Below are 14105 nucleotides of genomic sequence, written 5' to 3'. Positions count from 1 at the left end.
GGATAACCATAGTTAAAACTTGAACTAACCTGAGTCAAAAACTACCTATAAAACGGCCTCGTATTCGACCTTCCAGTTTTCCACGCTATTCACTCTGTCTTTACTCCACTTTTTTGTTCCAAACGATTCTCTTCTTCTTCTTCTTCCCCCTCGCGCTCTCTCTCTACTTTCTCTCTCTTCTGCTTTTTCGCTCTTAACGAAGGCATTCAAGAACTCAGAGAACGATGAGTAGAAGCTCGATTACCGTAATTCATGGTAATAATCTGTTCATTTTCTTTCTTTGTTTGATATCTTCGTTGTTTATATCGATCGCTTGAATTCTTGAAAACAGTAGAAAATTTTCTCATACTTTTCGTAAACCTAATTTGTTCTTTTCGATCATCAACATGTTTCATTTCTTTCTCAATCTGATGTTTATTCGACCTTATGATTGTTAAGTTTTTGTTTTCTGCTCAATTGATCTAAATCTTTCTCCGTTTCCATTTGATCGGTGGAATTCTGAAAGAGTTCTAAGTTTTTGAACCGCTTCTGGTTTCTTGATTACGAAATTCCGGTTCGATTCTGTTCTTTTTTCGTGATTACAAGTCTTGATCTTAGATTTCTTTTGTTTTCTCATCTAATCTTGTTAAGTTTCTTGTACCAGAAGCAAATTCTCAGTGAATTTTACTCGGTGAAGTTTCTAGGGTTTTAGATTCTTGAAATCGAAATTCTCTGTAAGTTGTTCTATTCATCTTGATCGTTGAAAATTTGAAGATGCCTTGTGAGAGTATTGTTGATTCGTTAGATAAAGATTGTGAACCATTCGTTGAACTTGATCCGACTGGAAGATACGGCAGATACAGTGACATGCTCGGTTCTGGATCTGTAAAAAAGGTATACAGATCATTTGATCAAGAAGATGGTATAGAAGTTGCTTGGAATCAAGTTCAATTACGAAGTTTCTCGAATGATCAATCAATGATGGTCCGACTTTTCTCTGAAGTTGAATTACTCCGATCACTAAAAAACGATAACATAATCACTCTGTTTAATGTTTGGATTGATGATGAACGAAACACTTTGAATTTCATCACTGAAGTTTGTACTTCTGGTAATTTGAGAGAGTATCGGAGAAAACATCGTCATGTTTCATTAAAAGCTTTGAAGAAATGGTCGAGACAGATTCTTAGAGGTTTGGATTATCTTCATACTCATGATCCTTGTATCATTCATAGAGATCTTAATAGCAGTAATATCTTCGTCAATGGCAACATCGGTCAGGTACTTCACTAATTTAACCTAATTTTCTTGTTCATGGTCTCGATTTAAACTCTGTTTCTAAGGCATCAATCTCTGTTCGTTTGATTTCTGAAACAATTTGAACATATTAATTTATTGGATTTCTTTAGGCTGGGTTGTGAAGTTCATTATGCCCTAAACATATGTTAATTAGGGTTTGGAATTATTCAGTTGCAAATTAGGTGGTGTTTGTTTTTCTCCCAAGTCAGATCTGAAATCTGACTTGAGGTCTGAATTGAGTCAGGCTTATGAAAGTCTGTTTTTTTTGTCTGAATAGTTATTTTGGGTTGATTTTGGCATCCACTTTTGTCAAACGAGTCAGATGATTCAAATGTCTTATTCGTCTGAACTACGGTTGATTTGTGTTGAAATTGGATACATTTGAGTCAGACGATTAAGATGTCTGATTTGTATGAATGGTCAATTTGGGTTAATTGTGATTCAATTGAGTCAGATGATTAAGATGTCTGATTTGTATGAATGGTCAATTAGGGGTAATTGTGATCCTATTGAGTCAGGCAGTTCAGATGAGTCGGACAATGATAAACGACAAACACTTCCAAATTCGTAGAATACTAGAGAAGAATCAAACACTAGTCATTAATTAGGTTTTGTATCTTTTTTTCATGGATTACAAAGTGATTTTGTCTCTTTTGTTCTTATTACAGATGAAAATAGGTGATTTGGGATTAGCAGCAATAGTGGGCAAGAGTCATTCAGCACATTCAGTTCTTGGAACACCTGAATTCATGGCACCAGAGTTATACGAAGAAGATTATACGGAGATGATAGATATATACTCATTTGGGTTATGTGTTTTGGAGATGGTAACTTTAGAAATACCCTATAGTGAGTGCGATAACGTAGCGAAGATTTACAGGAAAGTTAGTTCTGGGTGTAGGCCTCAAGCAATGAACAAGGTTACTGAACCAGAGGTCAAGGAATTCATTGAGAGGTGTCTTGCTAAACCAAGAGCTAGACCTTCTGCTTCTGATTTACTCAAAGATCCTTTCTTCCATGGACTTGATGATGATGATGATGATGATTACTGATTTACTCAAAGATCCTTTCTTCCATGGACTTGATGATGATGTTTACGTCTAAAACTAGAGAGAGAGAAAGAAAGGTTCAGGAAAGTTAAGAGAGAGAGAGGTCTGTGTACTCTGTAAGTTGCTCTGTTACTTCTCATTTTCATTGTTGTCGTACTTTTGATTTTAGTTTGTATGTTGTAGTTGGTTTCTCGTATTGGGTAGTCGTGGACGTAGTAGGATTGTTGATGTTGAACTGCTGATATTCTTCTTGGTATTAAAGTTGTGTTGCATTTTCGACAACTTTATATGTGTAATGAGTTTTAACTATATTCACGTCTCGTCTCTAAAGGGTTCTATACTTACTCGTTGGTTTTTGGTTTGGAACAACAGACTGAGAATGGGTCATTAATATCATGTCACAATGAAAGTGTGATGGATGTGTCACTTTCATCTCATTTAGATTTAAAACAGAAAGGTCACCCAAAAGAACAAGTTGGAGAGATTCAAATCCAAGAAAGAAGGGTCTTTTTCCTTTTCCTTTTTTATTTTATAGTTAGTGATGGTGAAACTGCCCTTCCTTTAACGAAACACCAACTTTTTGTTTTTCTGTTAAGAAGGAAACACCAACTTGCTCTTTCATTGTCTCTAGACAAATACTTCTACTTCTTAATAAATGCACCATATGGCCGTGTATTGTTGGATCTTCAAAGAAAAATACAAGATCCTAAATGGACAGCAAGATTTAAGTATGAAGAAACATTTTAGTTTCGTACTTGGAACTTTGAAATGTCATAGCAAGATCCTAAATGGACAGCAAGTCCTTCAAAGGCGCACATTATTGTTGTTGGGAGTGATTGGATATACGCATCCCATGCCTTTTTGTTTATAATATAATCAATATCAAAGGCAAGCTAGATTTGGATATAGGTGGTTGTCTAAGTTTGAGAATTGGATCTCTAAAAAGTCTCTTTCTTACTTGGCCATTTACAGATACTCTATTAGAAAACTTTCTCCAATGCACCACTTAAGATAAACTCTAAAGCTTAGATTTTTTACCTTTAATCGATTTGCTTATGTGACACTTAGAGAAACTTAAGAGGATACTCTTAATTTAGAGTGTCTTCTTAAGAATTTCTATTATAAATCTTGATACGTCATTTTAGTGATTCATATTCAGTTTTGTATTGGAGATGTTTTTATAAGAGAAACTCTAAAAAATCCTATGTGACACTTTAAGTTTTAGAATTTGAGTGTTGCATCGGAGATGCTCTAAAGATGACCAACTCACTAAAATGACCCTTAAAGATGCCCATCTTTTTAACCTAGCCCTCGTTTTCAATAAACTGTTAGTCAACTCTAACAGATGACATTTCTTTCTCTTTTTATCCTCATTCAAAATTAAGTTCAGTCTTTACTATGGTCAGAGAAGCATGCATGATGCTTAAATCAATTGAAACCCAATTCCTCTAGGGTTTGAATTGATGACAAAGTGCTGATGGGAAAAGGTAGTTGGGGTTTCAATCATACGATTAAGAATCATTTGAAGCTTTGATAAAGCTCCAGTTGAAGGGGAGAGAAAGAGGGAGAAATGAGAGATGATGGTGGCGGCATCATTAGTGGTCGTCGGAGGCGAGAGATAAAAGAAATAATTTTTTCTGAATCTAAACATCGACGATTGTACTTCGACCATGAAGAAAGGGGTTGAATATGAGGGCGATACTTTAGGACCGTCGCTTTGGAGGATAGAAAAATATCTTTGGGGCATAAAGAATTAATCAGTAAACATTTATTTAGAGGGCGTATTCTTCTTTTAATCCGAAAATTGACTTCATCACACATTGCTCCCTAATCTTCATTTTCTCTCTCTCGTTCTCTTACTCACTATACATATCTCTCTTACTAAAATTCTCTCTCTTTTTTTTTGAAAACTTGATTGAATTAACGAAAGGAAGAACTACACAAGGAACTAAGGAAGGATAAAGGGTTGCTCGGGTTATGTTACATTCACATAACCCATGCCTCCCAATTCCTAACTACATCCAGAAAAGAAGTAAATTTAAACTTAGGAGAACAGCTTATCCAGTAATGGATCGTTCCTTTCACATCTTCCACATCTGTCACTGAAGACAAGTTCGATTCCTTGAAGATTTTATCGTTCCGGTCCTTCCAAAGATTCCATACTATTGCCACCGGTATGAGATCCCAAATCTCCTTTTTGGAGTTCGGTTTCTTAATACCATCCCACTAAAATTCTCTCTCTCTCTCTCTCTCTCTCTCTCTCTCCCTCTCCCATTGTCTCACATTATCCATCTCTCACTCTCTATCTCTCTCTCATAATCTGTTTCCCTCTCACTGACTATCTCTTTATCGTTCTCACTCCAGATCTCCCTTTATCTTTCATTGTTGATCACTCACATCTTTCTCGTTGTAGACATATCTCTCTGTAGATTAGTTTTTCTCTCTCTCTCTATCACACATTCTTTATCTCACTTGCTGGCAGTCTCTCTCTCGCCCTCTCTCTCTCTCTATCTCCCTATCTTGCAGTCTATGTAGATTTCTCTATAGATATCACAGAGTTCGTGGCCACGAAATCCTCAGAGGGTTTCGCCATAAACCCTCACCGAGGTTTGGTTCCGGCAAGGGGAAGACTTCCCTTTGTCGGAACAATGTCTAAGAGAGAGAGAGAGAAAGAGAACAGACAAACAATGAGAGATTGAGAGAGATCAAGAGACATAGATAATGGGCGCAGTAGAGAGAGAGGGGAGATAGACCGAGAGGGAGGATAACAGTGAGTGAGATAGGAGAAAAAATGAGAGAGAAGAGGTAGCAACGGTGGTCGGATGGTGGTGGTGAAGGTGATAGAATAGATGAAAATTAAGGGACAATGTTTGATCAAGTAAATTTTTGGGTTAAAAACATATTATGCCCCAAAAATTGTACAAAAAGAGATGGATTCCCTGAAGAATTAATTTCCTTCCTATTATTTTTTATGCCCCAAAGCCACGATCTACTTTAGATAGAAAAGGTTAAAAGGGAATGTAAAAATAATTACTATTAAGTTTGACTTATGGAAGTATGGAGTAGGGGCTATATTATAATGTTGGACATATAGAGGTTAGTTTTTCAGTGAATGACAAATTATGGGCCAAATTAAAATTATCCAAAATAAAAGTCCAGTGAAGATGATGAAAGACGAAGGTGGAGAGATATAACCTACAGTCACGATTTACAGTTTACAGTCTTACAGATAAACTTACTACTTGTCGAAAAAAAAATATTCTGACTTTATTATATAAATAACCTAATTTTCCAACATTGAAAGAAATCTCTGGGCCAAGTACAAAGCAAGTCATAAACGAGGGGCTAAACAAAATTTAGCCCCAAAAAATTAGAAAGAGAATCTTCTAAATTTATATGTACCGATCTCATAAACTATCTTCTTGTTAAACCATAATAATTAGGGTTAGTTTTGTCTTTTCAATTATTCAAAAACTTCCTCTCCTAATATGAATGATAAAAGGTTTTAGAATTCTACTACAACTCTGCTAATATCAAACCCTATAAATTAGGTTTTAGAATTCTCTCTGCATTATTCTTTCTATTCATCATCATCATCATCATCAACTTTCTCTCCTCTAAAATCACCCATCAATTTTTTTCTCCCAACATTCATTCATTCATTCATGGCTGATAAAACCCATCTTAGTGATAATCCTCCTGGTTCTCCTTTTCCAATCTCAAGAACTTCATTATTACCCAATGAATTCAATGAAGAAGAATTCTCCCGTGCGTTTCGAGCTCTATCAACTAATAGTTTTAATGGTAGTAACCATCAAAATCTTGGGTGCAATTCTAATTTTCTAAATAACAACAATGATATTCTTGGTTATGTTCATGGTAGGAAAATTGATTTTCTTGGGTCTGGATGTGGAACCAGTTATCTTCATGGTGCAGAAATAGATTTCATGGGTCTGGGTTTTGAAGAACAGAGACATGGGTTTTTGAGTGATTACTCTGCTTATCAATCACCTATTAGTTCTCTTCAAAATCCAAACTTGAATCTATGTCTGGGTCTTCCAGGAAGTTCATCATCTATTAGTGGTTTATACAATAATACCCACATCTTGAATTCTTTTGCTTCAAATCCATTAATGGCAGAAACAACTTTATCAAGCTGGGAAAACAACAATTTAGATGGATATCCATATGAATTTGTGGACTATCTAATGAGGTTTAGGAATTGGTCTGCTTCAAAGGTTTTGAAACTTATTGATAAAGAACCAACTCTTATTGATGAATTAAGTTCATCTGACATAGCTTTCATGTCTAATTTTAAATTAGGGTCTAGATTGCTGGGAGAAGTTCTGAATAAGTGCAACAAATATCACGCGAAGAAGATAGTTACTCAGATTTCAGATACCTTATTTCCTTTGATGAACGATGAATTCGGGCGTTCCATCTTTCAGAAACTCCTAATCTTGGGTGAAGCACCTGTAATAGAAGAGATTGTCATTAAGATAATATCGAAACCTCGTGAGTTCAAAAATGCAGCAAAGGATCCATACGGGTAAATATTAATCTATCTCTTTTATGCTCATTCATATCTAATTTGATCTCACTTTGGTGGTATTTGCTTCTTTCTCATTGTCTGAGTCTGACTCATTCGATTCGTTTGATTTGACGTATTCGTCTAAATCAAATAGACCCAAAATAAACCATTCAAACACAAAACAAAGAGTCTAAAATCTGGCTCGAGAACATTCACACCAGTCAGATTGCAGAACTGACTTAAAGAACAAACAGAAACTACATTACTCTTCTTCTTGTTCTATTCTTGATGATTTCTGATTTTCTACCAGGGCATATTCAATTCAGACCCTCTTCGAAGCTGCAAAGTTAACAAACCCATCATTGATAAATTCATTGTTTTCGACATTATACCCTGAAATCTTGTCATTGATGATGGATAAAAATGGGAGCGGTTTAATAGACTATTTCTTGCAGAATTTGGACGGCCAATACATAGAGGTAGTAAGCTCATTCTTATGCTATACAAACTTTTTCTTTCTAGTCCTATTTCGAATTATGGAATGATTTCGACAACCCAAAATGACTTCGGTTATTCCTTGCAGATCATAAATCAAGTTGCAGTTGATTACTTTTCGATTTTGGCTCCTAATAGATATGGATGTATCATCATCCAAAGGGTCACTGCATTGCCAAATAATCGTCTGCGTAATGAGCTACTACTAAAGATATCTTCCAATGCTCTTTCACTAGCTTATCACCCTTACGGGTAAGTATGAATAAAATTTTTATTTCTCAACCTAGAAGAATTCCATGAAGAACTTGTACTAAGATTTCAATGTTTAATTGCAGGAATTATGTAATAAAAGAAGCCCTCCGGCAGAAACGAAATTCCTCTATGGGTGATGATATATGTAAATCATTTCAAGGTAATTTTCCTCCACTTTCCAAACACAAGTGTGGTAGCTTTGTTGTGCAACACTGCATTCAACTGACAAAGAAAGGAGCGAACTTAGCCATTTTGGAGTTCTTAAGCCAAGGAGATGAGTTTATTATCGAACTAGCCAATGACGAATTCGGTAACTACGTGCTCCAAAGTGCACTTAAAGTTATAAAGGTAAATTGTCTTTCCGTTTTTTTTTTAATATTGTTGTTTATGTAATTATTTTCTGTTTTTCTTGTCGATTTGAAGTTCTTCTAATATATATAGTTTTGTTTTGACAGAAAACTCGGTACAATCTCTACCAACGTCTTCTTGATATCCTTCAAAAGCATTCTGAAGATATACAGTACCATCCAAATGGAAAGAACGTATTCAGACTGATCACTCAAAGATTTTAGGTCTTGGTTATCATCAAGATCTAAGAATAGAGTTATGGTGGATAAGAGAGGATGGAAGATGTTATTGTCTGATTTGTAGATTCTGTTTTTCTTGTTCCATGGATGTTTCTCTTATTTGATATTATTAATATCTTTCTTGTTTATATTATTACAATCCAAACTTTCACGAACATACTAATAAAACGAACATCTGAAATACGAGTCAAGTCAATTCATATCTCAAGTCAGATGTGGAATCTGACTTGGAAAAAACACTTCATCTTTTTGCTTTACCAATTGATTATTATGCCCTTAAACTATCTTCTTCTTTCCAAAAAGAAAAACTGTCTTCTTGTTAAACCATTATAATTAGGGGTAGTTTTGTCTTTTAAATTATTCAAAAACTTTCTTCTCCTAATAAGACTGATAAAAAGATTTCCAATTCTGTTTTCTTCTCTATCTCTCTCCCTACATTATTCTTTCTGCTCATTATCAACTTTCTCTCTCTAAAATCACCTATCAATTTCCTTCTCTCAACATTCATTCATGGCTGATAAAGACCATCTTAGTGATACTCCTCCTGGTTCTCCTTTTCCAATCTCAAGAACTGCATTATTGCCCAATGAATTCAATGAAGAAGAATTCGCCTGTTTGTTTCGAGCTCTATCAACTAATAGTTTTAATGGTACCAACCATCAAAATCTTGGGTTCAATTCTAATATTCTTGATAACGAAAATGATATTCTTGATCTTATTCCTGGTAGGGAAATTGATTTTCTTGAGTCTGTGGGTGGAATCAGTTCTGTTAATGGTGAGGGATTTGATTTTCTTGGGTCTAGGAGTAGAACCAATTCTGTTCATGGTAGGGAAATTGATTTTCTTGGATCTAAGAGTGGAACCAGTTCTGTTCATGGTGCAAAAATAGATTTCTTGGGTTCTGAAATTGAAACTAGTTCTACTAGAGATTCATTCATGAAGATGAGAGGTTTTGAAGAACAGAGACATGGGTTTTTGGGTGATTACTCTGCTTATCAATCACCTATTAGTTCTCTTCAAAATCCAAACTTGAATCTGTGTCTGGGTCTTCCAGGAAGTTCATCATCTACAAGTGGTTTATACAATAATACCCACATCTTGAATTCTTTTGCTTCAAATCCATTAATAGCAGAAACAACTTCATCAAGCTGGGAAAACCACAATTTTTCTGCAAATATCAATAAGTCTGATTTAGATGGATATGACTTTTTCGACTATCTAATGTGGTTTAGGAATTGGTCTGCTTCTAAGGTTTTGAAACTTATTAATGAAGATCCAACTCTTATTGATGAAACAAGTTCATTTGACATAGCTTTCATGTCTAATTTTAAATTAGGGTCTAGATTCTTGGGAAAAGTTCTACACAAATGCAACAAATATCACGCGAAGAAGTTACTTACTCAGATTTCAGATATCTTAATTCCTTTGATGATCAATGAATTCGGATGTTCCATCTTTCAGAAACTCCTACTCTTGGGTGAAGCACCTGTAATAGAAGAAATTGTTATTAAGATAATATTGAGACCGCATGAGTTCAAAAATGCAGCAAATGATCGATACGGGTAAATATTAATCCGTCTCTTTTATGCTCATTCATGTTCAGTTTGATCTCACTAATTAGGTGGTATTTGCTTCTTTCTCATTGTCTGAGTCTGACTCGTTCGATTCTTTTGATTTGACGTATTCGTCTTAATCAAATAGACTCAAAATCAACCATTCAAACGAAAAAAAAAAGAGTCTAAAATCTGACTTGAGAACATTCACATGCAATCTGATTTAAAGAATAAACATACACTAGATTACTCTTCTTCTTCTTGTTCTATTCCTCATGATTTCTGAATTTTTACCAGGGCATATTCAATTCGGACCCTCTTCAAAGCTGCAAAGTCAACAAACCCATCATTGATAAATTCATTGTTTTCGACATTACACCCTGAAATCTTGTCATTGATGATGGATAAAAATGGGAGCGGTTTAATAGAGTATTTCTTGCAGAATTTGGATGACCAATACATAGAGGTAAGCTCATTCTTATGTTATACAAACTTTTTCATTCTAGTCCTATTTCGAATTATGGAATGATTTCAACAACCTAAAATGACTTCGGTTATTCCTTGCAGATCATAAATCGAGTTGCAGTTGATTACTTTCCGATTTTGGCTCCTAATAGATATGGATGTGTCATCATCCAAATGGTCACTGCATCGCCAAAAAATCGTCTGCGTAATGAGCTACTACTAGAGATATCTTCCAACGCTCTTTCACTAGCTTATCACCCTTATGGGTAAGTATGAATCAAATTTTTATTTCTTAACCTAGAAGAATTCCATGAAGAACTTGTACTAAGATTTCAATGTTTAATCGCAGGAATTATGTAATAAAACAAGCCCTCCTGCAGAGTCGAAATTCCCCTATCGGCGAGGATATATGTAAATCGTTTCAAGGTAATTTTGCTTCACTTTCCAAAAACAAGTGGGGTAACTTCGCTGTGCAAAACTACTTTCAACTGACAAAGAAAGGAGCGAACTTAGCCATTTTGGAGTTCTTAAGCCAAGGAGATGAGTTTATTATCGAACTAGCCAATGATGAATTCGGTAACTACGTGGTCCAATGTGCACTTAAAGTTATAAAGGTCAATTCTCTTTCCGTTTTTTAAAATATTGTTGTTTATGTAGTTATTTTATCTGTTTTTCTTGTTAATTTGAAGTTCTTCTAATATATATTTTTGTTTCGACAGAAAACTCGGTACAATCTCTTCCAACGTCTTCTTGATATTCTTCTAAAGCATTCTAAAGATATACAATCCCATCCAAATGGAAAGAATGTATTCAGACTGATCACTCAAAGATATATTTTTTGTTTCAAGAATAGAGTAATGGTGGATAAGAGAGGATGTGAAGATGTTATTGTTTGATTTGTAAATTTTGTTTTTCTTGTTGCTCCAGTAATTACAATTTCGATTGATGTTTCTGTTATTTGATATTATTACAATCCATAGTTTTAAAAGCTATAGCTTATAGGCATTGAGACAAGTCAGACATCACGACTTCACGAACAGACTAAAGCGAACACTTCATTTTGTTTTTGCTTTACCAATGTAACCTCTAAGGATTGAAAGCTTTAATTAATTGATTATTAAATCAATTGTTAAGACAGAGTCAAACATTACCAACTCATGGTCAGACCAAACAAACATTCTGAAGTATGACTCAAGTCAATTCAGATTTGAGATCTGACTTGATTGAAAAAAAAGTACTTCATTCTTTTCTGCTTTACCAATGTAACCTCTTAGGAGACAAAACTTTAATCAATTGATTATTAAACCAAAAATAAGAATTTAATAATTAAAAAAGTATTATGTGCCTAAATCCTACGTGGTTTGCCGTGATTCGCGACCCAGTAGATCAGAATCATCAGAAACACAAATCACAGCAAGCCCAGTAAGATTCCTGCCAGTTTTTTAGATTATAAAACTACCCAAAGATTAGTAATATCTCATTCACACAATCAAATTCAAAGTAAAAAAAATAAAATTAGAAACCCTAAACTTGATGTTTCTTGTAAAGAGTTACTTCACCTTGATTAGTGAAGAAACCCACGAGTGTTCCAGCAAAATTCTGATAAGCATACATGAATCAACTCATCACCCAGATTAACCCACCAGTCCCCATTGAAGGATCTCTGATGTTAGGCTTGATTCCTGCAAAAAAAGAAATGACCCCAATTTTTGAAATTTTATTACAACTTTAGAGAGAGAGAGAGAGAGAGAGAGAGAGAGAGAGAATTAGCAGTGAGTGGTGGGAAGAAAATGAGAGAGGACCTGAGAGGTTATCAATGGTGACTGAGACGCCGGCACTGGTGGGTGTTAAAACGCCGGGAAATATTACACACATTGAATGAATTACTACACATGTTAACGTGGTTTAGTGTGGTATTCACCTAGGGGTGGGAATCGGTGGGGCTCGGGCTACCAAGTGCCGGGCTCGGGCGGATCGGACTCGGATAAGCCGAGCCCGAAGTAGTGAGCCGGGCGGATCGGGCCGGGCGAATCAAAGACTTGAAGTGCCCGTAGCCTGTCCGAGCCCGGCTACCCGAACGGGTTTCAACGGGCTCGGGTCGGGCGGGCTCGGGTCGGGCGGGCTCGGGTCGGGCGGGCTCGGGTTTTAATGAATTATTAAAAAAAATAAAATAAACAATAATTTAATAATAAAACAATAATTTAATAAAAAAAACAATAATTAATTAAAATACCAACCATTATATATATGATTATCAGATTATATCATAAACAAAATTACATAATCACCAATTTTAATAACAAAAAGTACATTTCCCTCCAACATTTTAATAACAAAAAGTCCAAAATATAAACAAAAAGTTACATTTCCCTCCTTCATTCATTAATCGAGCAATTGAACTTGAGAAATGCTAGGACTAGGAGTTGGTTCGGGAACCCGTCGTTTAACGGATCAAACTCCTTCAAAGTAACATTAAGCTTATGTTTCCACCAATCCTTAAGACAAACACAACACTCCAACATTTCCGGAGTTAGGCTACTCCGATAGTCCCCCAAAATTCTTTTACCTAAAGAGAAGGCCGACTCGGAAGCAACAGTCGAAACCGGGACAGCAAGAACATCACGTGCTATTCGGGACAAAATCGGATACCTCTTCTCGTTCTCACTCCACCAACCCAAAACATCGAACTTTTCAATATTATCGACCACAGGATCTTGCTCAGACTCATATCTAGATATTTCTTCCGAAGCGGTAGCTATAGGGTCCTTTCGGACTCTCTTAATACTTCTCCAAAAAGCACCACGCCTAGACGGTCCTCGGGCTCACTCTCGGGTTGATCAACAGTAGACGACGAAGAAACGGATGTAGGCACACTCAAATCAGCCGTATACTCTTTAAATAATTCACGTAACTTGCCGATCATGGTGATAGATTGCTCAGTAGAACACTTGATAACATGAGCCGAAGTATCGAAACAGTTCTCAAGTTCGGTTAAGAGCATATCAACTTTCATTTTGATTCTTGGATCTAAAATACATGCAATACCAAACAATACGGGAGTTTCACCCCAATACTTGCAAAATTTAGCCTCCATCGAATGAATAATGCCCGCAAACATAGGATCATGTCGATTATCCAAAAATACCATCCCAATATCAACCAAATACTCCAAGACGGAGTTAGAAGTCACATAATCAACACCAGAAAAGAAGTTGGTTGCCTCATAAAAAGGCTTCAAAAACTTGTACAACAAATTGGCATGCTGCCAATCACCACTCGATAAGACATAAGGCGGAGATCGATCAGATAAGAACGAGTCAATCGGATCCTTAAATGGAAGGGCACTTCTCAACATAAGATAGGTTGAATTCCAACGATGTTTTACATCCAACTGCAATTTTTTAGGAGAATAGTTCTTTGATTCACAATGTGTTCGAAATTGTGCATTTCGAGTCTCCGATACAGAGATATATTCAAGACAACCTTTCAGCCGTGTGTGGACGGGTAGAAAGTCACACGGTTAGAAGGATCGTCGGGTGGGCACCAGCAACTAGGCTTCGGGCCTCCAAATAGACGGGTTGACGGGCAGAAGGTCGGTTCTGGTAGCCGGGTAGACGGGTAGGCAGACGTCAGAGAAGGAAACAGCTACTGTCGGGCCAACGTCAGGGTAGAAAACGGGTACCAGTAGCCTGTAAACCTGCACAAGGAAAACACAACCGTGAAGTCCAAAGGGGGCACCGGAGATGGTGTCGACCAAGGATCCTCCGACGGTCAAGTCAGTAACTTAGTTCGATGTAGTAAAGAGAATAACCGAAGGTAGAGTTACTATTGATGGTAGAATCGTTGTAGCGTCGGGGTGGCACGACTCGTAGAGTGGCCGGAGCTCGGTTCTACG

The 14105-nt window shown here is 36.2% G+C and overlaps 3 protein-coding genes and 1 long non-coding RNA gene across 4 annotated transcripts; 3 read left to right on the top strand and 1 right to left on the bottom strand.

The window, feature by feature from the left end:
• LOC147536383 (Protein kinase superfamily protein) lies at positions 1-2609 on the top strand. Its single transcript, XM_086643650.1, has 3 exons — positions 1-255; positions 644-1260; positions 1947-2609. Exons 2-3 carry the CDS (start codon positions 754-756, stop codon positions 2328-2330), a joined length of 891 nt encoding a protein of 296 aa, XP_086499776.1. The 5' UTR covers positions 1-255; positions 644-753; the 3' UTR covers positions 2331-2609.
• A 2966-nt stretch (positions 2610-5575) lies between these two features.
• On the top strand, positions 5576-8320 carry LOC147536382 (putative pumilio homolog 8, chloroplastic). The gene is made up of 5 exons (XM_086644086.1): positions 5576-6876; positions 7169-7337; positions 7442-7605; positions 7689-7953; positions 8061-8320. The coding sequence occupies exons 1-5, from the start codon at positions 5993-5995 to the stop codon at positions 8175-8177; spliced, it is 1599 nt and encodes a 532-aa protein (XP_086500212.1). The 5' UTR covers positions 5576-5992; the 3' UTR covers positions 8178-8320.
• LOC147536380 (uncharacterized) lies at positions 6579-12132 on the bottom strand. The gene is made up of 4 exons (XR_015226150.1): positions 12013-12132; positions 11770-11892; positions 9593-9678; positions 6579-6800 (listed from the first exon to the last, which is right to left on the bottom strand). It is a non-coding gene; the product is annotated as an uncharacterized LOC147536380 (long non-coding RNA).
• On the top strand, positions 8444-11183 carry LOC147536381 (putative pumilio homolog 8, chloroplastic). The gene is made up of 5 exons (XM_086644085.1): positions 8444-9754; positions 10043-10211; positions 10313-10476; positions 10560-10824; positions 10930-11183. The coding sequence occupies exons 1-5, from the start codon at positions 8703-8705 to the stop codon at positions 11104-11106; spliced, it is 1827 nt and encodes a 608-aa protein (XP_086500211.1). The 5' UTR covers positions 8444-8702; the 3' UTR covers positions 11107-11183.
• Positions 12133-14105: the final 1973 nt, after the last annotated feature.

The sequence above is a fragment of the Eschscholzia californica genome, unplaced genomic scaffold (assembly GCF_041429995.1).
Source record: "Eschscholzia californica isolate CP2 unplaced genomic scaffold, dmEscCali1.0.p SCAF_5, whole genome shotgun sequence".
Taxonomy (NCBI): domain Eukaryota; kingdom Viridiplantae; phylum Streptophyta; class Magnoliopsida; order Ranunculales; family Papaveraceae; genus Eschscholzia; species Eschscholzia californica.
This window is presented reverse-complemented; position numbering and strand designations above follow the sequence as displayed.

What these genes read in the sequence shown, in the direction of transcription:
- LOC147536381 (XM_086644085.1), top strand. Translation starts at nt 8,703, where the DNA reads ATGGCTGATAAAGACCATCTTAGTGATACTCCTCCTGGTTCTCCTTTT. An exon ending in GCAGCAAATGATCGATACGG is followed by an intron (nt 9,755 to 10,042) that starts GTAAATATTAAT and finishes AATTTTTACCAG; the next exon opens with GGCATATTCAATTCGGACCC. An exon ending in GTGCACTTAAAGTTATAAAG is followed by an intron (nt 10,825 to 10,929) that starts GTCAATTCTCTT and finishes TTGTTTCGACAG; the next exon opens with AAAACTCGGTACAATCTCTT.
- LOC147536382 (XM_086644086.1), top strand. Translation starts at nt 5,993, where the DNA reads ATGGCTGATAAAACCCATCTTAGTGATAATCCTCCTGGTTCTCCTTTT. An exon ending in GCAGCAAAGGATCCATACGG is followed by an intron (nt 6,877 to 7,168) that starts GTAAATATTAAT and finishes ATTTTCTACCAG; the next exon opens with GGCATATTCAATTCAGACCC. An exon ending in GTGCACTTAAAGTTATAAAG is followed by an intron (nt 7,954 to 8,060) that starts GTAAATTGTCTT and finishes TTGTTTTGACAG; the next exon opens with AAAACTCGGTACAATCTCTA.
- LOC147536383 (XM_086643650.1), top strand. Translation starts at nt 754, where the DNA reads ATGCCTTGTGAGAGTATTGTTGATTCGTTAGATAAAGATTGTGAACCA. An exon ending in TCAATGGCAACATCGGTCAG is followed by an intron (nt 1,261 to 1,946) that starts GTACTTCACTAA and finishes TTCTTATTACAG; the next exon opens with ATGAAAATAGGTGATTTGGG.